Raw genomic sequence first — 27,010 nt, forward strand, 5'->3', positions numbered from 1 at the left:
TTTGTTTTAAAGTATTTAGTTTAATCTTCTGTTTAAATAAACTCACAATAGACTTGCCAGCAAGAGGACCTGTAAACTTGGACTGGAACGCATCCTGTCAGCGTGTTTGCATATTTCAGCCATACATATCAAGTTGAGGAAACAATTTGTCTTTATATATGTTAAACGATAATTCAAGATGCTGGACAATCATCTGGGAAAGAAGTCTTTTGTTTTTCCGGACAATGACAAGTGTCAGATCTTGTTTAAATTCTGCAAAATCAGAAGTCTTTCGTTTGTTGCCTGGCAGGGTGCCGCTTTGTGCATAGAAACTCTGATTTGGATTACCTTGATGCCCTCAAGCTATGTATTCAGTTGTAATGTTGTATTATCAGGATATCCATGAAAAGTATGATTTATAGCCCCGTATTTCCTGGTTTCTAGGGCCTGGTTTCGGTAAGTGTTTCCTTGGATTTTTACCCGATCGAGCTTGGTTTTTTGGGTTCCTGGGCCGTTCGGTATGATTCAGTAATTTGCCTTCAATTTGACTAGCTATGTGACCCCCTTCCTACTGGTGAAATAATCAAATATTTTTTAAAAGAAGCTCCCAAATAAAATAAAATAAAAGAGAATAATATAAAAGAGAAGGTTTTATTTTGAGTCCTGCTAATGACATGACCCATGCTGATGGATCCTGCTATTGACATAACCCATGCTGCTGCAACAGGAGCCAAAGCTAATGAGTCTAGCCGCAACATTACTCAAAGCTATTTTTGGACAAAACCAATTCGAATGGATCCTGCGAAGGAGGATCCATCTTAATATATTTTTCTTGATCTGTCAGCCTAGCTAGATTCAATTTCAACTTAAAAAAAATATATAAAACATATTAATTTAAAATAAAGAAAATAATAAAAAATTTCAAATTTTTTTCAAAATATTTTTAAAACGCAAAAATAAACATTATTAAGAAAGAAAAAAACATTTCAAGAGGAAAAACAAATGGAAATATCTTAAAATATTTTTTAAAAAATATATTAAGATAATATTTTTTATTTGTTAAAATCTATTTTTTATATGATCACATTAAAATAATACAACAACATTTTAATATGAACTAAGGAAAAAAATAATAATTTGAAGTAAAGAAAAAAATAAAAAAATTTTAAATTTTTTTCAAAGCATTGTTAAAGAACAAAAAAAAAATACTTTATCATCATCTAATTTTTTTAAAATATAAAAAAAAGATATTGGATCCAGCTATCTTGGCAAACTCAGGCCAGACCGAATCCTTTTTCCTATAAATTTTCTAATATAATATAAAAATATAAAGTATATTAAGAAAAATGTGCACCGAGAAGGAGCAAAGCAATTCTAATACCCACATATCTGCTATTAGGTTGAAAGAAGACGCTCTTTGAAAGGTTAATTGCAGTCGTCAGGGGTGTAGCCTCCGTAATGCCTCCAAGAGAAATCCTTTCTTTTTTATTATACTGAGCCAAGTAATATGACAATATTAGAAATACAATTTTTCTGAATGCTTTTATTTTGAAAAAAAAAATCAAGAGGAAAATAAATAAAAATCTTAATTTGAAAGTAAAGGAATTATTTATTTATTTTTAAAAGCATTTTAAAAGACAAAAACAAACATGCTTAAATAAGAAAATCCAACTGAACCTCAAATGAAAAAAAAAAATTCTCATCTGTTTATTTTCTATTTACCATATGAAAGAGAAAAAAGAAATTAAAGTCTTGGGTCCTGTTGGGGGCAGGACCCAACTCTAATGGGCCCAACAGGATCCAACATCATTGGGTCCTGATGGAAGCTGGACCCAAAAATATTAGGTCCTCCTATAGCGACCCAACAACCCTTTCTGATTTACAAATAGAAAAGACAATGCTCCCCAAGGATGCTACACTGTCGTCTATAGTAAGGCAGGACCCAACGCTATTGACATTTGTTGAAAGTGTTTTAGGTCTTGCTTGTCAACAAAACTGAACAGTGTTAGGTTCACCAACCAAAGTCAAACCCAGCAGCTCTAATATCGCCTCTGCCTTTGCATCACTCTTATCTTAATGGCAAAAGTTAAATGGGCCATGGCCCGAGCTGCAATTCTTGACTAAAAACAGAGGAAAGGAACGCCCTTCAGGGTGCTACAATGTTGTCCACAATTAATTGTATCTTGGTTCACAGTGCATGAACAATAAAAATCTCCATATGGTTTAATATATAGTAAAGTAACTGTTCAAGTCCACAATTAATTGTCTATAAGAAGTTCAGAGTGAATTATTTCTTTGTCCACAATGCATTTATGTATAGTAAAAATCTCATGTGTTTTAGAGTTTTGTTAATTAATATAATAAAAAAACTATGTAAGTCCACAATGAATTGTCTCTTGATACACGGTATATTACTCATCGCACTTGTTTTAGAGTTGTTAATAATTTCTTGGCTGGTTGGTCATGGCCTTTCAATGCTCGGTTCGGTATGTAGCATTTGATTTGCCTTGAATTTTGTGGATTGCTGGGTCATGGCATGGCAGGACTCGGCTTCATATGTATTTTTCTTTGATTTTTGGGGTGGCATGTCTCATCCCAGTTAGGCTTGGTTCGGTAGGTGTCGGCCCGTCAGAGGCCGGTTCGATAATTGTTTTCTTCGATTTCTGTTTCGCTAGGTATTTGCTTCTCTTTTCTTTTTTTATACCCCATTAGGTCCAGGGATTGGTTCTGTATGTTGCCTTGGGTTTTTAAGTTTGTTAGGTCCACCTCATCGGGGCTTGGTCCAATAGTTATGGCCTCTAATTTCCGGGCTGGTATGTCCTGGCTAGTCGGGCCTCGGTTATGTTGGTTGTTGGGCTAGTTGCTCGTGGCCCATTAGGGCTAATTGCAATACGTATTTTCCTTTTAATTTCTAGGCCGGTTGGTGGTGCCGTGGTGGCTCTTAGAAGTCAGTTCAGTTGGGGTGGCAAGTCTCGACCCTTAATGGCTCAGTTTAGTAGGTATTTCCCTTGCGGGGCCGGTGCTCCTAGCCTGTCGAGGCTCGGTTCGTAGGTATTTTCCTTTGATTTATGGGTTAATTATTCCTAGCTCTTTTAAGGCTCATCTAGAAGGTATTTTCCTTTAATTTATGGGGTGGTAGCACTATGAGGCAGCTTTGGGTTTTCTCTATTCAATTTCCTTTGCAGAATCTAATGGACGTGATAATGTCACTTGTCAAAGGGCCAGTGAATTCATATGATAAACTGCTCCCCTGTACTGGACAGAGTTTGTAGCCCGTAGATTTGTGATGCAAACTGTAAACGCCGTGGAATATTTGTTACTTTTATGAAATCATCATATATATATATATATATAAATAATAAACCCCAAACAAGCACTAGAGATCACTATCCAATATAAATAAAGATTAAATAAATAACTCAAATAAAATTATAAAAATATAATGAAATAAGTATGGATGAGCTCAGTCAAGTCGGGCTATTCTCTGTTGTCTCTATCCATAAACTCATTTAATCTGCTGTATACTTCTGGTGTCTCTATCATAAGATACATGCTTGTATTTTGAGCACTAAAGAGATATAATGATTTTGAAAGGTTCACTGGGCATGCCTTAACCTGTTTGACACTGAACTAGCCGAAATCTACTCTGTAGTGATAATTTAGTGGGTCACTACTTCCAGGTTATTATTTTTTGTCACCATTTCAGGAGACTTTTTCGATGATGCTTAGCCGTTAAAAAGGTACAATGTATGGTAATTTAGTTCAAAGGAAAAACGTAAACAAACATGCTAAAATATCTGATAAGGAGTGGACTCCATCCACCAGTTAATTTTCATATCAGATCTTGCTGCTACTACAATCCTGTTTACCACTTTGTCCAAGACAAGCTTAATTATGATGCTCAACGGATAATATTTGATCCTCCTATGGATTGATATATATGATCAATAGCCTATAATCCCATTTGTAGCTACATCAAAATGGTGGACTTTCCTTAATAAAAGAAAGAAAGGAAGATGGACCATGCCATCTGCTGGGCAAAAAAGTGTTAACAGGAGTGCAATAAGAAAGACAGTGACCGATGGCAACTCCCACTATGTATCGAGAACGTTCATAGATGCACTTTGCAAATGTCTTTCAAGTTCCCTTTGATGCATGGTATGTTGTTAGTCTCAAATGGCAGCTCCTTCTGTCGACCGATGGCAACTCCCACTATGTATGGAGAGCGTTCATATATAGATGCACTTTGCAAATGTCTTTCAAGTTCCCTTTGATGCATGGTATATATGTTGTTAGTCTCAAATGGCGCAGCTCCTTCTATCCTAACCTGTGATTTTCTTGTAACATGATCATTCATGAGTATTCGATCTCCCATGAAACACTCGAACGAAAGAGATGAATAAGCCCTTATAAATGCCATTGCATGCTAAAGATTGATCATACGAAGACAGTAATATAAATATTTTGCTCTCCACATTTTGTAATCCTCCCATGGAGAAAACGAAGATGAGGTCAGGGTTTTGGATCTTAGCAAGTTACGAAAGTAGAAAATTGATTTAGACAACAAGATGGCTTTTAAGCAAAATCTATATATCGAGTTTTTGTTCCTTCCCCCTTTGATTAAGCAAATATAATGCATTTACACAGCATGTCGGTAAGGCAAGGGGTCAAATTCTGCATGATGAGAGATGAACACTGAAAGAAAAAGACTTGCTGACAAATTATTGCACATGAATTGGACTAACATACGTACTCAAGTGATCAGTTGAAGTTGCGAGATCTGGTCCACACTGAGAGAGGTGATCAACTTCAATCTCCTACACGAGCTTAGGCAAATTGGCCTGCAGAATGTGGGCCACACGGTTTGGCTGATAAATATATATCGAGGCAATATTTGCTGTTCTTCTTAGTGGGTAGGGTCTAGTTTTCAGACAATCTGTGCATGTCGAGCATGGAAGTCGTAGCTAGGTAACTTTTAAGTGTGTCCTAGACTACAGACAGGTCCAAAGCTTGGCCTGTTTATCGACTTGCTTGTACTCCACTTCAAATAGAAACCATTCATCGTAGATAAGAGGCTAAGCCAATGACTAGATATCAACTTCGTTTTGTTTTATTTATTGGTTTTATTTTTATGTTGGACCAGGATATCGACATAGTCTTTATGCACTTTCTGCCTATCTCTTTATTTTAAGATTCAATATGTTCTCAAATTAACTCTTTTTTTTTTTTTAACAGAAATTAAGTTTTCTTTTCTATATATTATGAGGCATATAGAAAATAACACGATAAGATAGCAAACAAAAGAAAAATATATAAAACTGTTGTGGAAATAATTATCACCACAAAGAGTTCTAATTAGTACTTTACTTTTCAGTATTTTTCTCCAATATACTGTCTTTTTAAAACATTTAAAGCTCGTTAAATATGTAAGAAGTCGAACTTCTTCTAAGCCTAATTTAAAAGTAGTCTTTAAGACCTCACTGGTTATAACAGTGGACCCTTTATAGAATTAGACTTGTTGAATAATTTATTAAAATTTGAGACCGATCTAACGATTTGATAATAAATTATAGACTTTTCTTCTGAGGTTGTCGCCATCTAAGCATGAACAAGCTTTTTTTTTCCATCTTAACTATGTTTTATAAATCTGTTAAGCTATTTACATGATCCAGTTAATTATAGTAGATCTACAATAAAACTGCCTACATATATCGTGTTAAATCTTAGTTTATGAATTAATTATTCATATTTACATTAATATACCGATGCAGAATAATTTTTATACAGTCTCTTTGCATCATCAAGATGAATTCTCTGGTATTTTCAAAATTACATGTCCCGGAACATAGAGAGAGGAGGGGAAAAACAAAGTTTAAAATGAAACATTTTGTGGTGCTGCAAGGATAACATGTCAGATAGCTAAGATATTTCTCATTTCTCAATATTCTGTGCATTGAAAAATCTGTTGGATGGGTAAAACAGCGACATGGCCACAAACGCAACTAAAAAGAAAAGATCATGCGAAGGATGTACACGTTTCAAGATCAGGTCATCTTCATGAAAAGAGATTCGATCAAATCCTATACATGAACGTGCAAATCAAAGTTATTATTTGGCCACTAGAGAGCACAAAGCTAGCAAAATGACTTTTTATGCAACTGCCCAACTATAAGCCATTATCATGGGGCAGGCAGGAAAAGAGAGAGCTAGCCCAGGGATTGCTACTTGGGGTGTGCATGCCTTCCATTGCCAAGTGTACCAGGTGGTATGGCCAGTTAAAGCTACAAACTACTAAAAGTTCATGGAGCGCAGCTTGCCACTTCAATAAATGTTTGCTTCCTCAAATTAATTAATTTACATGCATGGCTTCTTGATGATTATCCCATACGACAATCAAGCTTTAACGGGGAATTGAAGAACATAATGATTAAATCTCTCCCATTTCACCGTCTAGCAAAAAAAGAAAACGAAAATGATTTCATTTATTCTAATTAATTAGCACAACAGGTCGCATGATTCACATCTATGTCTCCCATTTCACCATCTATGTCTATGTCTATGTGTATGTCTATATATTTTAATTAGTTGGAAGATTTAAGGATAAGAACACGTTATAGTCTCAAGAAGCTGAAATATTTTAGTTGGAAGGCGGTGGTGCAATATCGTGAAGTAGTGCTTAATCGTGAGTGAAATTCTCTCACACAATGACATGTGCACCATTTTCAAAAGGTAAAAACGTTCACGGGTGACCCCTTGTCAGCATCAATACCCACTATAAATACCACTATAATATCCTTACTATACCTAAGTCACAACCCTACTTTGATCATTTCACATTGCCTCATCATACATACCTTGAAGCATAGCCACAAAGCCATAAGAAAAATAATGCAGCCCAATTTCTCTCGGTTCACTCTGTTTCTTCTTTTCTTGATCGCCGGAGGCTCTTTTGCCCGTAATATTGGTGGTACGTCCAACAGGGTGGTTGTAGGTGACAGGAAATTTGCCTCTCCTGAGATGTCTACGGTGCCTGATGGACAGACTGGCCCCCCTTCAGGAGCTAGTGGTTCGGGCCACGGGCCTAACTGGGACTATAATTGGGGATGGGGTTCGACTCCAAATGGTGGATGGGGTTATGGGTCTGGTTCAGGTCGGTCCCCAACTGGGTTCGGTAAGGGTTTTGGGTATGGGTCAGGCTCTGGAAGCGGGTCAGGCTCAGGATATGGTTATGGAACTGGGAGTGGTGGCGCTCAAGGTGGTGGATATGGTGCTGGAAGTGGGTCTGGTAATTCTGCTGGTGGTGGCAGCGGGGGAGGAAGTGGTGGACCGAGTAACTATGGAACGCAATCACTATCTGACCCTCGACAGAGAACCAACCATGGGTGAGGGAGTTGGCTTGGAGTCCATGTGTGCAAATGTTGTCTTAGACCACAAAGTGTCATGTTTCACTCTACTTATATATATACAGTGTTTGCATGGTGTGGGAGCTATATATATTGATATAGTATGTAGTTTGAGTGACTCTGCAACTTATTTTTATCATTACTGGCTTATATATTATATATATATATATATATATATATATATATATATATATAGATATGCTATAGCTAAGTTTACCCTTACAAATATATATATATATGAAAAACCAGTTGAGTACTGAGCTCTTGTGGTTATTTTATTTTCTCTCATCCTCGATTTTTCCCTTCAATTTGGCCTCCAAGAACAGGAAGCAATATATCAATGATAATATATAGTTTATGGACTCTCTTTTTTATTTTATTATTCTTCGCATGAACCTGCCCTTCGACCAAAATATTTTCAAGCCTAATTGAGATGATTTTCGTGAAAAGAATATTCAGTTTCAAAATTAAAGAAATTATAAGCTATTATTTTCTTAAGCAACAAATATGGTTTTGGACTCGTTCTTGAGCTCACAACCTGGATTCTTAAGCTCGCCATATGGATTTGTTCTTGAGCTTGCAATCCGGGTTTTGAACATTAGGTAGAAATATATAGTGGGAGTGAGAATTATTTTGAATATTTAACTAATTTATTTGTTTTTGTTTTTTACAATTAAGAGTATATGATTTCTTCTGTTTTTTTTCTCTTCTGATTTTGTAATCTTTTCATTTTTTTTTTAGAATTGAAAAAAAAAAATACTATATCCCAAGTTTAACATCATGAGAGAAGGAATTGGATACAAGTACCACATTAAAAAGAACTATATGATGAGGGACCATATTACCAGAAATTGAAAAGAACAAGGACCACCAAGCTCATTACACCCATCTTTGCATGAGAAAAGACCATAGTAGCTTTATCACCCTTCAATTTTCGAAGCAGGAGATGGGCTCATTCAGATTTCTTTTCTGCTCATCCCCTTCTCTACCTCAGCTGCACCGGGTAACATGTGCAATGTTTGAGAATATAGTGTGATTTATTTTTTAAAGTATTTTTTATTAATTTTTTTAAAATTTATTTTTAATATTACACATTAAAACTATTTAAAAATATAAAAGCCGGTGGGATTCACTGTGATTTGATGACTTTCTACCTGTTCTCACATGTGAACCCAATCAAACCCCTTCCCACCTGTTGCCGGCCAAGATCATATCGACCTCTCTCGTTTTTTCCAACTTCTCTCTTCATGTGCCCTTTTCCTCTTGATTTCAAGCACCGAACTTGCATTACTTGACATATTATGCTATCATATCGAGAAAACTCTCGAAATACACTCTTGATGGGGCCAGCTAACAGCTCATAAAAATTAGAAATAAGAGGAGGAGGAGGAGGAGGAGGAGACACCACAAGTCAAATATTCTTGACCATATGTGCTAACATTTAAGATTTCGAAATTAGTTATAACCGAGAGAAAAAGATTTCGGATAGAATGCCAACAATTTATTACAAGGACAGACATATCTTTGTTTCTTGCGACAATTTATTAGATTTGTCAGCACCTAACCTGTCCCAATAATCAAAGTCGTCCAAATAAATGAGTACAGGTGTAGCTTAATATTTTTTATTCTATGAATCTAACCTCACATCCTTCTTCAACGCAATTATTTTTTAAATAATTTTTTATATTAAAATATATATTAATAATTTTTTTTATTTTTAAAAAATTATTTTTAATATTAACACATCAAAACAATTTAAAATATATAAATTATATTAAATTTTAATAAAAAAATCTTAAAATTTTTTAAAAACACGATTTACACTGTATTTCCAAACATATTCTTAGAGCATGGTTGTTTTTATATTTTAAAAATATTCTCTTAAAAAATTAATAATGACATGAACCATCAGTAACCTAAGTTCAAAATTAGCTGCTATTGCATATTAAAAGAAGTTTAAGGAGTATAATTTAATTGATCAGATTCTGAGTTTGTTTTTTAAAAATTATTAGTTCAAGTATTATAAATTTTAAAATTACTAGATATTTATATAGTTATTAATTTTAAAATTTTAAATTATTAATTGAGATATATATAAAATAACTCGGATACTTACTATTAAAAAAAAAAAGAGAGAGTTGTAGATCGTTCCAGCATGATATTGGTCCATCCCACTACATTTCCATTGCCTGCAATTCACATTTACTAAACTTTCAATCCAATCAGCAACAATCATACGTTGTGCCTGAAAGAAAGAGCAACAACTCCAATGTTTCAGAGCAATAACTCCAATCAAGAAACGTCGTTATGTCTTCTCGATCGGCATGTGGTTTCAGCCATTTCTCACACCCACAAACAGTCTCTAAATGGCTCCGTGACTTTCATTCCATTCACTTGAGCAATTTCTTGATTCGAGTGAAAAAATGCACAGCGAGATGGAAGGAAGGAACAGAAGAAACATCAAACAGTAAAAAGTCTCTCCATTGATTCTTCAATGTTCTTATAGAGTTAAAGAGTAATGCAGTCTCTCTGCAGTATTCATTTTCTGACACCAAAAACATATGTATTATACTCTTGAAATATACAAGGGGGCTATCCAGCCCTGGATTACGGTAAATAGACAGAAGACTCGTAACCAGACGTCAACTATTTACTGCTCTCAAACTGGAAAATTCTTAATCGTCAATGGAGTTACTGCTGCCCCATGCTTTGGAGAGCTGAATCATCTCATTTGATCTTAACAAACATTCACCCGATTTTACGAGTCCCGCGAAGAACTCCTTACCCTATCGAACTTTAAATAGAAAATAAATAACAAACCAAAATATAGAACATTTTTTATAATTATCCCTTATAATAAGTTCCTCGATTCTTTAAGTCTCAAGACCTGAAATTATAGAGAGAAATTAGAACATCTCAAGCTCTGAGATTTCAACACTAAATTGTTGAGAAGCTGCTCTTAAAGGTTTATTTCATTAATATTCGATGAAAAATAATCTAGAGCTTGCTTAAATATAAGAAAAACATCATAATTAATAAAAAATAAATTAAATTAAAAACCTTAATCTAAATTAAAAAATAAATCCAATTACAATAAAAATAAATCTTGAGGTTTACTAAGTCGAATTTAAACTAGATGAAGTTATTTTCTTAAAACTTTTTAATAATAAAACCTTTTAAAAATTTCAGCACGATATCACAATCAAATTATCAGGTTTTTATTAGTCTGAGCATTGAACTTTTTCAGAACTCCTTCAAACATAGAAAATCTTAACAATTACGGAGATGCCACAATGTAAATAATTATGCTAAGAAATTCTCCTCCATTGATTTTTCATGACCAATCTTTAGAATATGAGCATCCATCGATCCAATCACAAGCACTTAACAAGGATTCAACATTACAAGTTCCATTTGCTAAATAACTTGATAGTGGTGCCCTCTCATTGTCAAGCATATTCAAAACACGAACTGGCATCTTCTCTTTTCCATTAGAAATATCAGCCATCAAAACATGCCCAAACACGAACTGGCATCTTCTCTTTTCCATTAGAAATATCATCCATCAAAACATGCCCTCAATTGCTTGCTAAATCATCAAGGTAACTGCGGTTGATCCAAATTTCTCTTTAACTTGAATTTATAGACAAGTTTACCAAATTCTCCTCTTTCTTCCCAAAATTTTTCAACCGTGTAAAGACCATCATAGACATATATTGGGTTCAAATTTTTGCGCTTGCATGTACCTTCAAAGGAAGCTGCTTGAGGACTCCTGAGCTTTACTTTACAAATGACTCGAACAGGAGTTTTATAATCCATACTGTGCTTCAATGCAAGATTTCCTCGTTCTAGTTTTTGATCTTTAAGTGGTAGCTGACCTCGAACTGCTGGATTTCCACCAGAACCAGAATAAATGAGGACATTGGAAGATTCCATGTTATTAGCATACCGCTCAGACACGACAATGCTAGTGGCCAATGAGATCCCATTCTTCTTCATATAATCTATACCGTTATAAAAGTGACAATGAAGGCCAATTACATTCAGTTCAGCCTGAAATCGAAATTTGTCACCGATGTTAACTCCAGGAACAGGACCTACCCGTTTGCTTGTATTAATCCATTTTTTGTGATCTTTAAGAAATAATGCTGCATGTCTAGGGATGTTATAGTCTTTCTCCATTTTAGGCTTCCTTGCATTTTCTTTCCAGAGCTTGGCAAGTATTTGATGAAACAATCTCAAGACCTTCTTCACTTCATCGCATCGAGCACTTGATTTTTGATGACACTGACCAGTTTCCTTGTTGCCCAAAGTAACATTAAACCTCCTCTTCGGCCTAAAACCTGCTACCCTAGTAGCATTCTTCCCATTTCGCAGAAAAATGTCATTGGAAACAGAACCAGTATTCTGATTTCCGCAACTATTTGTTATGATATTTTCTTGGGAAACAGACTTTTGTTTCCGGCGGTCATTGGTTGAAATGTCATTAGAAACAGAAGACATATTCTGTTTTGCAGCAGGACAAATCTGCTTGGCCAAAAAGTCTGTCAATATACCTGGAGAATGGCATTTCCTTGAGGCAGCTTCTGCAGCGGCCTTCTCTTTGGGATTGCTAGCAGAAACAGTATTTAGTAAACCCTCTTTTGAAGCAGAATGAAAATCCTGTCGCCCAAAACCACTAGAAAAATCTCGTTGGACAGAAGATGCTTTTGACATCGTTGGATTTTGTGGAAACTGTCCATGATCACTAATATCATCACAATCACTTGAGTTCATCCCTAGAGAAGGGCATTTCCTTCCGGCAATTTCCGCAGCAGCTTTCTCCATAGGCTTGGTAGCAGAAACAACTTTTTGTAAACCCTCTTTTGAAGCAGAAAGCAAATCCTGTTGCTGAAAAGCACTAGGAAAATCTCGCTGGACAAAAGATCCTTTCAATATCCTTGGAGGAGGGTATTTTCTTGGTACAACTTGTACAACACGATGTTTTAGAAACTGTGAATGATCACCAATGCCATCTTCAGAATCACTTGAGTCCATCACAACTGGAAATCTTCCACACCCTCTGGGAAATTCACAAGTCGCATCTACTCTTCTGTGCTTAGACTTCAACAAACATCGAGTAGAAGTTCTGTTCCCATTCATCGTAGGTTAATTTAGCAAAAGAACGACACTTCTGCTTGTAATAATTGCACTGTCATATGTTAAGTCAAAAACACAGCACAAAGGAACAGCATATATACATACACCACATAAACATGATACATGCAGTATAAGCAAGGCAAGAAGCAATATTCTCACATTTCAAAATTAAATCTACTGAGTAATTAAAAGAAAAAATAAAAATTCACTTCAAACAACTACAATAACCAAACCATTCAAGTAAAGAAAGGAATGTGAAGGAACCTGAAGTACCCCTTGAAGCTGAAAGGTTCTACGTTGAAGTTGTAGACAAAATCTCAAGCGTTTTGGGAGATTTTATAGGCAGGAATTGAAGGGTTTCTTTCTTTCTTTCTTTTTTGTTTAGCTTGACAATTTAAAATTTGAAAGGACAAAGAAAATCAAAAGCATTGTAGTGGGAGTGATGCAATGTATAGCAAAAACAAAGATTTCACAAATCCTAAAATTATAGCTAAATTGTAGAGAAAATTTTGATTTAATGAACTCTAAATATCAATAATTCTTGAATAATCAAATAAGTTCTAATAAATAAGTTAGAGAGCCCTATTTATACTAATCAGAGGCCTAAATCCTAGTCCTTGTAGAAAAGATATCATTATTAAATATAGCCATTCTAGAATTCAACTAGCATCAAGATTCCAAAACTAAATAAAAAATAAAATAACTAAGAAAAATAATACAAATTCTGAACAAAAACTTTTCAACCTAATTAAGGCATTGCCACAAATAACTTAAATACAATTTTAGAAAAGATGTATTCATGTAGAGTTTTCAAACCTAGAAAAAAACTTCTCACCACACATGAATTATTGAAGCTTAAAAAATCAAAGCAGTCCTTACCTAGTGCCTAAACTTCAAATTTGATATTGCTTTTGATAGATTCCTTATTGCAAAGATCATCAGTATTTACCGTTACCAATTCAATTTTATATAAAAAAATCCTTATTCAATAGAGTCCACTAGTATTGAAAATTTTAAACTAAAAAATAAAAATAAAATAACTAATAAAATTATTGAAAAATTTCAAAAACTCTTAGAATTATAATTCACCCACCTCCTTCCCTTCAAACTAACCTCTATTGCTACGACTAAGTCTCATCCTTAACACAAGCCCTATGCTATGGTGGTTATGACTAGGGTAGAAATTTGTTTCCTTTCCCTGCAAGAAGTTTCTTTCCTATACTTTTTAGGAATGGGGGATGACAATGGAATCCATGCGTCAGGTTTTGTACTAAACAGTGTACGGATTTTTTTATACCCAAACCCAACCTAATCGGGTTTCAAGTATCCGTAACCCAAATCCAACCCGACCCGAAACCCTATTGATTATCCCTAATGTTTCTGCAGTTTCAAGAATCACAATACAACTAATCCCAGTGAATGACTTTATCTTACAGTCAGCAACCGCCAGAAAACAGTTTTAGAGCTAATATTGGAGCAAATATGAGAAGCTGAGCACAGAGCACAGCTCTCAATATTATGGTAGGAAGAACATAAAAACTATAGTAGTAAACTGCTTCGAAACAGCCGAACATTATTATGCAAAAAACGAATTAAAGAACTTCATTTGTAATCCTCGTGAATAATGTCCTCTAAAGTTCCATGGAAACACTAAATCTGAAAAGACACTTTGGAAGAGAGCATGACCTCGAATTGCAGGGCCATGTAGATCTGCACTCGGAAGACATTTGGGCAAACTGTTCCTCCTGCGAGTTAGTATGGTAGTCACAAGAGAGAGCAAAATGACAGTGACATGAGCGGCTAGAGAGAAGAGAGTATCAAGTGATGTTCAGTTTAGGTAAAACCCTAGATTTTCTATATATGTATCGATATAAATGTAATTGTTTTTAAAATTTTAAAGTAATATATTGATTATTTCGTAGTGGGCATACTTATCCAAAACCCGACTTTGACCTTAAAATTTCAAAAAAATTTACAGGCAATAGTTCAGGCAATAATTTTTTATTTTATTTTACGAAGAGTTTTGATATCTATAACTAAAAATAAAAGATTTATCCCTATATCTATTAAAATTTAAGTTTTATTTTTTATTTTTGCATTTTAAAAAATTTTAAATTTTTTTATTTTTTCTTTCAAATTAATATTTTTTTATATTTTTAAATTATTTTAATGTATTAATATCAAAAATAATTTTTAAAAAATAAAAAATATATTATTTTAATATATTTTCAAATAAAAAATAATTATAATTACACTTTTAAATGAATTAAAAAACACATTATTAATTCAGCACGAAGGTTGTCAACATAATTTTAAATTTATTTTTATTTTGTTCATGAATAGAAGACTAAACTAACCAATATTTTGTTCACTGTTATTCATATACATTACAAAGACATGGAAATTATTTATTTTGTGCTCATAAATTACAAGAAAGGGTATGTTAACCTAGAGAATGAGCTTTCATTCTTTTTCAAATTGCCTTGGAGATGAAATGAATAATAACAACCTAGCTACAGTATTTTACTTACTTTTATGAATCACGGAACTGCAAATGAAGAAGGTACATCAACCAAAGGGAGATGAGATGATTACTGGGCATTCATGACAGCATATATAGAATACAGACTTAAGAGAAGGATTCTGCCCAGGAGAACGAAGGAGCTAAATCACTGTGAGTAGTTTTTCATGGCCATGAATGAACTATTCAAGGGTTTTTGTTTGCAGACTCAAAGCTACAAGTTTTCTTCATTGCTCCCTTTTAAACACGAAGGTATCCACTTCTTTTATCTTTCAGAATTACTTGTTAATCATGTCCTTTGTGAAAGAATATTAATCAACCATTGGAATCAATTAATTGTTCAAGAACAAACAGAAGATATATTACAAGTGTAAGAACTGAAATGAAAGCGCATCATACCTGTTTAGATGCAGGCTAAGCAAAATTTATTGAATCGAGAGCTAGCTCCTGTCCAGAAACACTTCTCTTGGCCAGACAATTTGTTATCACTGGAAAACTTGGAAAACAAAATTCCCACAGCTTTTTGTTGTGTAAACTCAATCTAGAAGGTCAAGGAAAGCAACTACTACTTACAGTCATAATTGTCAGCTGTCCAGCCACCACTTGCAGCCACCAACCACAAGCTATATACTGCCAGCCACATTCACATTTAAAGTTTGATTTTTTTTACATTCAACTTGTGTATAAATAAACAACTAATTTTATAATTTTATGCTATTATGTGTGAATAGACTAGAGAGAAATACTAGAGAAAAAAAAAGGTATATATATTAAGTTTTGTTTATTTTCTAAAACTTTTGTTATTGAAATAAAACAGTGTGTTTTATTTCCTAGTGTTTTAAAACCACCACCTATAGTTTCTCCCGGCAATACCTTTTTCATATCCTTTTTCAACTTTCCTCTCTACTCTTCTGTGTCTCTTCTGTCAGCATTCTCTCCTCTTTTATAGGTGGACATGAGTCTTAAGAGTCCTTTAGCATTAATAAAGGACGGGCAAGATATCAACCCTTGAATTCTCCATGAACCTGCGCTTGATATCATTCCGGGTGCTGGAGTTTCAAGAGCTGGTGACGGTTGCCACTTTGCTTGATTCGTGGGAATGGATTGTGGAATAAAAACGGGGTTTATTGCCTCAAGATTGTAGCTGGCATGTTATAGTGTGTGAAACACCTTTTTTTTTCTTTTTTTAAGAGACGATCATGGCTGGAAATTGAGGCTGAAGATCAGCCATCAGCTGAGTTCGCGGCAGGTTCAACGTTTTTTCCAGGAATATGAAGATTGCCAATGCATGACATTTCGTTTTTTAAAAGGAACGACACGTCGATTATAACTATGGGTGACACGTCGATTATAACAGGGCGTTGTTTTACGTTCTAATTGGGGTTAACTTCCAAGCCAAACAACGCCGTTTTACCAAGAGCCAAAACTTAATTCAGTCCCTCAATGTCTGCGAGTTTCTATTTTTAGTCCTTTCTTCGACAAACTTTCAATTTAGCCTAATTGGACTTTTATCTTCACATTTCTTTCAATTAAGCCCTCAACAAACTTAATGTGAACCCTGCATTTGTCCACAGTCACACTTTGGTCCTTACGTTCCAAATATCTTCAATTTTAGGCCAATTTTGGTCTTTTTCCCTTAATCTATTTCCATTTTTTCCCTAACTGAATTGCAACAGACCCCTTAATTTCTCTACCTTTTATATTTCAGTCATTGACTTCCCAGATCTTCAATTTTAGACCAACTTAAACCACTTTCTTAATTGTATTTCAATTTTATACCAAAATTATTTATGAATTTCTTTAATTTAGTTTTTGGCCTTAAACTCAATTGATTGTCTGATTTTCCAATATTTTTATTTTTGTTTTTTTTAAAAAATAAATTGACGTGGTTGAAATTGTATTATGAAAATAATTATGGCATTTGATTGTGCATTTGACTTGAAAATAAGAGAATGGAATATCATCTCAGTATCAAAAAGTTTTATGTGATTAAGTTTGAAATCCCTCTTCCATTTTTCTTAATTAATCACTCTTCTGAAATTTTATATGATCAAAGATTGAAAACTCTGAATTTATATCTCTCCCTCATCTCCTATATAAGTATATATCCATATATTGGTAATTTTGTATATATCCTATATAAGTATAAATTATTTTTGAAAATAATATTAAAAAAACATTTTCTACATTAATTTAGTGCATTAAAAAATATATATTTTTTAAAATATCAATTCAAAGTTAGGATTTAAAATTAAAAAAAACAAGTATATTTTATTGATCGGAATGAATCCCATTAAATCAAAATAATAATACATGAAAAACAAATTTATATAAATAATCAATTTGATTAGACTCTTACATTATCTATTTAACAGCAAGATTGCTTAAAACTGTTTGTGTAATTTGTTAAATGATATTTATGTAGTCTTATTTATTAAGAATAGAATAATATTTTCAGTTTAACCTATATATATTTTATTTATATTTAAGTTAATACTAAGCACTTGTAATATACAAAATATTCAAAATTCAAACCTCCTTTTATATGTTTGGTTTTAATTATTTTAATAAAATTCACCTTTTATTTTCAAGTTTTGTTGAGGTTTTACTTGCGAATTCTTGAGAAAAAAACAAAGAGAGGAAGCCTAAGCAAGATTGCTTCTACTGATAATAGTTCTTGGATTTCTTGTGCCGTTGAAGAACTTGGGCAAGAGGTTTGTACAGGTAGGTTTTGACCATGTTTTACAGGGGGGATGGATCATGATACATGAGATCATGTCAGCCAGGCCGTAATGATAAAAAGCTCATATCTGTACATATCATTGATTTGCAGATTCCGATCATGTCAATAACCAAAAGAGCAACAAGTCCAAAACTTCAACCAGAAAGAAAAGGAGAAAAGCTTGAAAATGTGTTCAATGCCACAAATCATGGGAAGCCAAATGAGAGTTTTGACTCCATTTCAAACCATAATGCTAAGGGAAAATATCATGTGCATGACCCTACATGACTGGCACTAAAAGTCTACTCCTTTTTTTTTCCCCAGCTAATACACAAAATCATTAGGTCCAGCTTTCCTAACCATTCTAAGAAATGACCTAAACAGCAAGCTGTTTCTGATGAGTGGATTCATCTTCGTTGAAACAGCAATGGGTTTTTTGTAGTCTAGCCATATTTAGAGGAAGGTCTACAATCGGTAGAGGAGATTGAATCAACATCTCTCTTTGAAGGTAGGAGCAGTAAGCGTGGAACATGGTGGGTGTCACATTCAATTGGAAGCCTAAACCAAATAAAAAATCCACTTCAAGAAGATTCATCTCTGCGGTGCTGATTCCTCCAACTTTAGCATAGAAGGCATTATTGTAATATCTGACAAAAAAATACAGGAACACATTTATTAGCTACATCAGTACAGTTCTGCATAGTTTCCAAGTGAAATGAATGACAGACAAACTATCAGTCTACCACCATGATTCTTGCAGGAAAGCAAAGTGGGTATTGCCAGTCGATGAAAACAGCCGAGGCCCAAGTAGGGTAGAGTAGTTTAAATGGCCTAAAAAAGGAACAATGGAAAGAAAAGAAATGCTACTGTGCGGCATATGCTGTGGCTTTAAACAAAATACAGAGCTTTGATTGAGCTGTCACTGACCCCTCTCTTCAATGATAGTGACACATGCTTACAATTTGCTACCATTTGATGGGATTTACAGGCATGCTTAAGCAGACATAGACATTAACACCGCAAACTTAGGTGGTGGTGTCGAATGAAAGCCGGAGTTTTACACATGGGTGTCTTTTTTTTTTTCCCTTGGCTGTGGCTGACTCAAATGGGATAGTTGCCCTTCCAAATGCACCTAGTTTTTTTGTAGTCATGAATCTGGTTGATTGAAGGGGGGGATTACATCGAATTGAACCTCTAACTTCCTAAATCAAAATGTTTGCATGATTTGCCTGGGCCAATTTCAAGCAATGGACATATCCTATTGCTAATAAAATTATCAAAAAGAAAAGGGGTCTACGTTTCAGATCATAACTATATTTGGAGAGTAAAAAAAAACTAATTATCTGTAGAATGCAAGATTTCCATCACATAGAATTTCATTTAAAAAATGAAGAATTCCTTTTCCTTTCCAAACTTGGATAAGACTTGAACTTGAGAGGCCTAACCTACCCCCTAATCTCTGGTACATTGCAGAGTTGAACTTGAATCCACTTATCAAGGTTAATCCCAAATCCAAGAACAACTATAAAATCCCAGAAATATTTTCACAAAGATAACTCGATAAATCATCATAATAAGCTTAAAAAGATGAGCCCAACAAGTGAATATTGAAGATAACTTACATATCATCCATGAACTTGACAGAGATCAAGACACTTGTGATAAGCAGTCTATGCACATTGAATGAATTGATAGGAAAACAGGATTGTCTCTGAGCAAACCGATCAAGATACACATAAGCAACAACAAAACAAGAGGGACTACAATTTGCATACTTGAAGATTCTTTCAAGATAGTTTTGAATGGATATAGGAGGTCTAGAAAGGCCATGAAAGATCGAGACTTTCTGGGGGTATAATTGTTGGCTAAGATCATTAGACTCTGCTACCCTTTGAAGAAGAGAAGAGAGGAAAGTAATGACCTTAGGCATCACTGTGGTCTCTGCTAATTCTGCCATTCTTGTTTGGTTTACTTTGGTTTGTTGTGTGCTAGCTGTGTTTATAAGACACCTCCTGCCTTCCTTTTGCATAGCGTGTGTTGAACGATTTTGTTTACTATTTTTTCCGTTCCAAGTTTCCTATTCAAGACAGCAAGAGAGTGTGCCTAAGCTAAGCTGGCCAATGATACAATGACAGAGCTCAATTTACAGGAAACTCCCTGGCTTTGTAGTATTTTCGGATCACTTTTTTTTCCCCTTCAAAAGATTAAATCTAAGAAACTATATAGTATTCTTAAATATATCTCTCTAATCTATTCAAAATTTAAAGACAGCTATCTACAGTAAAATTAAAAGATTTACTAGAACTTTACTCTTGTTTAAAGCCTAATATTTGAATAATTAAGTGTGTTTGATATTACGATGTATAATATTTTTTTAATTAAAAATATATTAAAATAATTTTTTTTTTATTTTAACATCAATATATTAAAATTATTATTTAAAAATATCTAAAAAACATTAATTTAATGTTTTTTCGAATGAAAAACAATTTAAAAAATATATTATAACTCATTATTAAGACAATATATAATTACAAGAGGGTTAATCGTGTGTGTGTGTGTGTGTTATTTTTTATTGCAGTAAACCCATCATTTAAAGTAATTTTGACATCGAAATCATGATAGAGATGTTCCAGCAGATTGGGTTCAACGACATATTAAGGTTGGGATTTTAGTAATTAGGGGTAATTGAGGATTAATAAATGAATATGTCTGACTTGTAATGACATTTAAAACTACTTTTAACTTTTTGGTGGATGTGGTTGGCAAGAAAGAAAATATCATGGCATTTAGTCCCCACCGATTAAATTTTGTTTCTCACGGTACAAGAATTGGGTTGGAATTTTAAGTTTGAGAAGAAAAGTTGGATAATTAATTAACCAAAGATGATTGATTATGTCAATGTCGTGCTTAATTTAATTATTTATACCTAGGTTGTAGTTTCCATTGGCAATAAAAGTATACATATATATATCCTGATAAATATAGCTTAATTGCTTAGATTTTAAATTTGTTACTTAGAAGATATTTGTTCGGATTCCACAAACCTCAACGTCACTAAAAATTTAAATAGTCCTTAGCTTCAGAGTTTATAGAATTAATCGAGGTGCGTACAAGCTGACTCGAATATCTATATTAATAAAAAAATTACAAAAAATAAGATTAGATGTTTTTAATGACTTCTTACCTTAAATTACTAGATTTTTAATTTTAATTTGTGGAATTGGAAAGATATTTGAAGTGAGATTTAGACTGTAATGGCCAATTGGTCCTAATAAATAAATAAAAAGTCTTGAGTTTGTTAGGTCGAGTTAAACTTAATTTGTGTTTCACTATGATTATAGTAGCTGAGTGAGCTAGAGTGTGGGATCGAGATTGGTGTGGGACTGCTAATGGAGCCATGATGAGATTATTGTCTCTAAAGATTGGATTTAGCAACTCACAAGTGACAAGCCATAGAGCCCGAAAATTGGAGTGGGAGAGAGATGTTTACTTCACTTCTAATAGAAGAAAAGTTTGGTCTTTTTAAACTGAAATATTATTTGGTATGCTAAAGAGAAAAAAATAATATGACCTCGAAAGTGATCTAGGGCCCTTTTTACTCCATGAAATCGAAAGGCTAGGACAATTTTTACGTAAATTCCTTTTCATTCGAGTATTAAGAATGATATCAAAATGTTTTAAACCCTAAAACTCTAAATAAATAAATATATAAAAAATCTAATTAACTCATGAAGACATCGACCAACAAGGTAACGAAAAAATGATCAGAATAATATGAATCATAACCTATAACATCACCTAATAATTTTAAATTTTTTAGTTAAAATAGTTCTTTAACATTATACCAGAATCTTGATAATCAAACAGTAATGAATTCGAATTTGACTATTCTTATTTTTTTTTAATTAAAACTCAATTAATAACATAATATAGTATACATCCGTGCAAATATCAAATCTAAATAGTCTTTATTTGAGTGTTAGAAAATAATATAAATTATACATTGAATTTCATTTAACAACTAAGCTTTTAAGATGAGATTATTTTTTTAAAATGGAATATGCTTCGAGCTTGTAATAAAATCTTATTTGTATTAGAGTTTAGGATCATATATAGTTGATTAATTTGTGCTCTCATATATGAGCAGTAGTCTATACACAAATGAGCGAACCCTTTATTCCTAATCCTCCCAGGTCTTTATTTTTTTAAAAAAAAAATATGATAGTCAGCTTTAGTCCCCTGACTGGCCTTCTGTCCTGTCCTCGAGCAAGATCACATGAGAATTGAGGCTTGGATCTGGCCTGTGCTTTGAAGATTTGAGTTTTGATCTATTTAAAAAATAGAAATGGTCCCAACAAACAACTAGCCAGATCTGATCCAGGCAGCCCTCTGCTCATTGTTTTCGTTTCTTTAAAGAAGTAAAGGTGAAGATACAGGTTCCCATTCCTTGACTTTGTTGCGGTTGGCCTTGCTTGCACTGCATAAAGAGGACACTCATCAGATTTCCAGCTAACTTTCATAACTAGCAGAACATGTCCACTTTACTACACGACATTCTTGTACTTATGATTTCTTAATTATCTGCTGTCCGGTAATTTTATTAACACGTACTTCTACCCCTTTTTTAGACTAATGTAATGTAAATTGTATGGTAAAAAAAAAAGAAAAAAATCTGCTGTCTGCTGTAACCATGCTTATTTGCAGCTGTTGCTGTCAAAATTGGAGTCTTGGAAAAGAATGGATGATTGTGGGGGAAGCCTCAATTAACCCCTAGTGTATTCCATAAGCCACAATCGGTTAAAAATATATATTAAAATAATATTGTTTTAAAATTATTTTTAACATTAATATATTAAAATAATTTAAAAACATAAAAAATATTAATTTAAAAAAAAATTAATTTTTTTAAAATATTTTTATAAAAAAACAAACAGGACAGTGCGTCCCATCTCTGCTCCAATTATTTAGATGGCTGAATCAGAGAAGAAAGGACCAGCTCATGTCTGTTCTTCACTACCCTAATCTGGCTAATTAGTCATCCAATTAATGGGACTTCATTTGAGTTGAAATAGAAAGATTAATCCAATAATTCCCTAATTTCTAACGCGGTAATAAAATATATTAAGCAAGGGTAAAAAAATAAAAAAAAAATGCTTTGCCATCCACTAGGCTTAAAATATAATCACGCATTGTTTATAACTTATTTGGTTTGGGTTAGGATTAAATTGGTTAACCACTAAACTAATCATTTGTAGCAGCCATCTCCCTCGCCTAATCCTGTGTTCCATACTCGCTTGCTTCCTTTCCTTGCACATTATATATATATATATATATATATATATATATATATAAAGAGATGAAAAGGGTGAAAATAGAAGGAACATATCTCTTTGTATTTTTTATTTTGAAAATATAAAAATTTATTATTTTCAGAATAAATTATTTTAGATTTTTATTTTCTTAATTAAATAAAATTTTATTTCCACGGTCTCGAGATTATAATTAAACGTTTCTTTGCGGTTACTTAGCAATAACATATGGATAAATTTCTAGGGGCATATATGGAAGAACAAGAAAAAGCATGCTAATTTCAAATTAATTATTCACACAAGTAAACTAGGAAAAGTCAATCCACTTCACGCTGTCAGAACTCCCTAACATGCTGGCAATAACCCACGGTTTATGCTTTGCTTGTCCATGCTTGCCGGCTTGATTCTCATAAATAACATTGATTTAAATTTTTTATTTACTTTTAATTGTCAAAATTAGATTTAATCATTCACATTAAGCATGATCCTCCAAATGCCTCATAGTATCATGATGCCTAAAAATAAAACTCTCCTCTCGAATTGAATAATTGATTAATCAATTAGTTTTAATAATTTCATTCATTCTTCATAACTAGGTGATTGATAGCTTATATTTAATATATAGTAGATCAATATGACTTGTGGCTAATACTTTTAAAAGATTTTTTTTTATAGATATCGAGACTCTTTAATGACAAAGTTAATAATTTTTTAAAGAGAAAAAACACAATAATATTTTTTAAAAATAAACTTTGAAATTATATATGTTAAAAATATTGAGAATGAAAAGACTATGAGCTTTTGATATGAAAATCTCGTGGTGTATTTATAGTCAATAAATCTTATTTTTATATGAAAAAAACAGTATAAAGTATAATTTTATAATAATAATATTTATAATGGATAAAATATCTCAGAACCTATTGAGCTCATTATCATTATAAGTTTAATATGAAAAAGAAAGAAATCTTGATCCGTAACCTATTTTATTGGTTAAATGGTTATTTATTTATTTATTTATTGATGGTGCATCATATATATACAAGCCTCAACGTGGAGATTTTTTTTTTTTTTTTTCATTTTCAATCTCGTGTCATGGTATACACGTTAGCGAGGTATGTGATCCATATTCTACTCTGTTCATTGGATTTTGATAGCCATGGTGTTATTTTGTGAAACAAATAAATAAATAATATTAATTGTAAATTATTTCCCTATATTTAATATCCTGGACTAGCAGTGATTTAGTTTGCTAGTTTCTTCTTCCTTTCTTTATTTGTTTTTTAGTAATTTGAAGCTACAATATAGAAGTTGTTAGATACAACATGTTTGTAGTGCAGAATTATTTTATAAGGCATGCCATGAACTGTTAGGCACTAGAAAAATATATATTTTTTATTTTTTAAAATTTATTTTTTATATTAGTATATTAAAAAATCTGAAAATATTAAGAAAATTAATTTAAAGTTTTTTTTAAAAAAACACTTTTAAAAGACAAATATGTTCTTAAATTCTTCTGGTGCGTTTGTTTTCTGAAAAGTGGTTTCTGGAAAACTACTTTCAAACTTTCCTGTGTTTATTTGCCATTAGAAAAGTTGGTTAATGGAAAATACTTTCCAATTAATAAAAAATATTTTCATGTCAAAGAAAAATTTGGTTTGATTTTCAGGAAAGTGTTTTCCTTTTATTTTGGGCGAAAAACATTTTCCAGAAGTTATGAAAAAATTAAAAATATCATATTATTTGCTGATTATGTCAAATTTGGTTCTCAAACTTTTGATTGCTATATATTTTGTTTGAATTTTTTTTTCAATTTCATCCTTTAAAATTTGATTTAATTTGATTTTTATATTAACTTTTGTCTTTATTTTTATGATTGTTATTTAATTTTCTCTTATCATATTTGTAATTGAAATTTTTTATCTATCAAATTTGATCCTTATTTTTTTTATTGTTACTTATTTTATTTAAAATAATTTATAAAATTGTAATTATTATTATTATTTTAATTTCATTATCTTTCAATTTTTTTAACTATTAGATTTGATCTCTATTATTTTGATTATTATTTATTTTATTTGAGATAATTTATGAAATTAGATTTTTTTTTAATTTTATTCTCATTCAACCATTCAACTTTTTAATTTGTAAGATTTGTTTCTTATTATTTTAATAAACTTGAAAAAAATAAAACATTAATAATCTATTTTCCAGCTCATTTTCAATAATATAACCAAACACCGGAAAATATTTTTTTTTAATTTATTTTTCATGACACTACCAAACATCAAAAAATAATTTACTTTTCTAAAATTCATTTTCTAAGGAAACTACTTTTCAAAAAAAAATTACTTTCTTTCAAATAAATAAAATCTTTATTTCTATTTTTTTATTAAAATAAACTTCATCGGGAAAAGCTTACATTTATAAAGCCCACCAATATCAAAATTCAAGTACAACAAAATTGCAATGTATTGTAAAATACATAAAAAAAAACATGGATGTGGTATAATACAAGTATAATTTAATCGATATATCTTTAACAAAAAATATCGGATCAAGAAAAGAAAAGTATAATTTTCCTAAATTCTCAGAGGTGTTAGTTGGCACAATACAAACATGACTCAATGGAGACTCGTTAGATCTGGTCTCAATCATGGTTGGGCTTGGTAGTATGCCAAACTTAGGAGCGTTGGGTCTGGTACTAATTAGACTCAAGAGATGATTAGGTCTAACGCCATCAATTCTATAGATTTTTATAAAATCATAGAGGAATTATTTCTCAACAAATAGACTTAATTAAACAAGTCTATACTTCACCAAAATCATTAGGTATATTAAAGTCTTTCATGACCAGCTATATCACTATTTTTTTACCGGATAAAATGAATGAAATATACAATTTATAAAATAACTCAAAATATTATAAAAATAAAATTACACTTCAATCTTTTTTTTTCTTAAAAAAAAAATAGTCGTGAACTATATATATATATATTTTCTCTAAAGTAGTATTGTATTTTTTTTAATATTTATTTAAATATGAGAGAATCCTTACTTTCACTAAAGAAAACATTTTACAAATATTAGCCACAAATTACTTTGAACTACTAAATAAAAAATATAAGCTATCAATCATTTAAAATAAAAAATATAAATAAAATTACTACAACCAATTAATTACCCGATTATTTTATCCAAAAACTCTATTTACATGCTAGAATTTTTAGTATGTCATCAGTACTAAAGCTGTTGGTATTTGGACTTTAACATCTTCGTCACTAAAATCTCACCATTTCAACCAGCAAATTATTCCAAAATTCAACAAAAACAATTATTTTAATTAATCTCACAAACAACACAGAACCATTTTAAAACTCAGATGGAATACAAAAATCTTATTTTTATTTTTTATATTAATTTTACAGAATCTGATAAAAAAGCAACAGAGAATATTATGTGAATAGTTGATATTTAAAATAAACTTGGTTGAAAGAAAAGTTAGAATCAAAATATTTTTTTTTATAAAGCTTTCTTTTTTTCATAGGAACAGAGAACAATATGAATGTTCTCTTGTATACTCAGTTATTATAATTACTCAAGATTAATAAATTATTTATTATTTCTTGAATTGTAATGGTTATCTTATTATATTCAGTTATTATAATTATTCAAAATTAATAAGTTATTTTTATTGATGTTCAGTATTTCTTCAAATATATACTGGAATTTATTAATTAAACATGTAAGCAAAAAGCTAGATTGGGAAGGAATATAGTTCATGGGTTCTTTTTATTAAACTATATTTCTATTTATTTTTCTAATTTATCAAGAGTGTTTATAGCTTAGAAAATTACAAATGAATAATATAAACCGTTGCTTTAGCTTCTTTACATACCAATAGCATATATTTATATAGGAAGGGTTAAGCTAG

At 32.0% G+C, this 27,010-nt stretch overlaps 3 protein-coding genes across 5 annotated transcripts; 1 reads left to right on the plus strand and 2 right to left on the minus strand.

The window, feature by feature from the left end:
* The first annotated feature begins 6,600 nt into the window (after positions 1 to 6,600).
* On the plus strand, positions 6,601 to 7,521 carry LOC133678929 (uncharacterized). The gene has a single exon (XM_062101450.1). It carries the CDS (start codon positions 6,868 to 6,870, stop codon positions 7,363 to 7,365), a length of 498 nt encoding a protein of 165 aa, XP_061957434.1. The 5' UTR covers positions 6,601 to 6,867; the 3' UTR covers positions 7,366 to 7,521.
* Positions 7,522 to 10,685: 3,164 nt separating this feature from the next.
* Positions 10,686 to 15,562, minus strand: LOC133678691 (YDG domain-containing protein At5g47150-like). Of its 3 annotated transcripts, XM_062101137.1 has the most exons (3): positions 15,442 to 15,543; positions 14,208 to 14,266; positions 10,686 to 12,510 (listed from the first exon to the last, which is right to left on the minus strand). In XM_062101137.1, exons 2-3 carry the CDS (start codon positions 14,246 to 14,248, stop codon positions 10,980 to 10,982), a joined length of 1,572 nt encoding a protein of 523 aa, XP_061957121.1. In that variant the 5' UTR covers positions 14,249 to 14,266; positions 15,442 to 15,543; the 3' UTR covers positions 10,686 to 10,979. The 3 variants fall into 3 exon arrangements, with proteins under 3 accessions (XP_061957121.1, XP_061957123.1, XP_061957122.1); XM_062101139.1 differs by lacking the exon at positions 14,208 to 14,266 and having other exon boundaries at positions 15,442 to 15,562; XM_062101138.1 differs by lacking the exon at positions 14,208 to 14,266 and having other exon boundaries at positions 10,686 to 12,555; positions 15,442 to 15,553.
* A 2,356-nt stretch (positions 15,563 to 17,918) lies between these two features.
* LOC133678158 (cyclin-U4-1-like) lies at positions 17,919 to 19,845 on the minus strand. The gene is made up of 2 exons (XM_062100384.1): positions 19,387 to 19,845; positions 17,919 to 18,411 (listed from the first exon to the last, which is right to left on the minus strand). Exons 1-2 carry the CDS (start codon positions 19,791 to 19,793, stop codon positions 18,141 to 18,143), a joined length of 678 nt encoding a protein of 225 aa, XP_061956368.1. The 5' UTR covers positions 19,794 to 19,845; the 3' UTR covers positions 17,919 to 18,140.
* Positions 19,846 to 27,010: the final 7,165 nt, after the last annotated feature.

This window comes from Populus nigra, chromosome 18 (genome assembly GCF_951802175.1).
Source record: "Populus nigra chromosome 18, ddPopNigr1.1, whole genome shotgun sequence".
In the NCBI taxonomy this organism is placed as follows: Eukaryota; Viridiplantae; Streptophyta; class Magnoliopsida; order Malpighiales; family Salicaceae; genus Populus; species Populus nigra.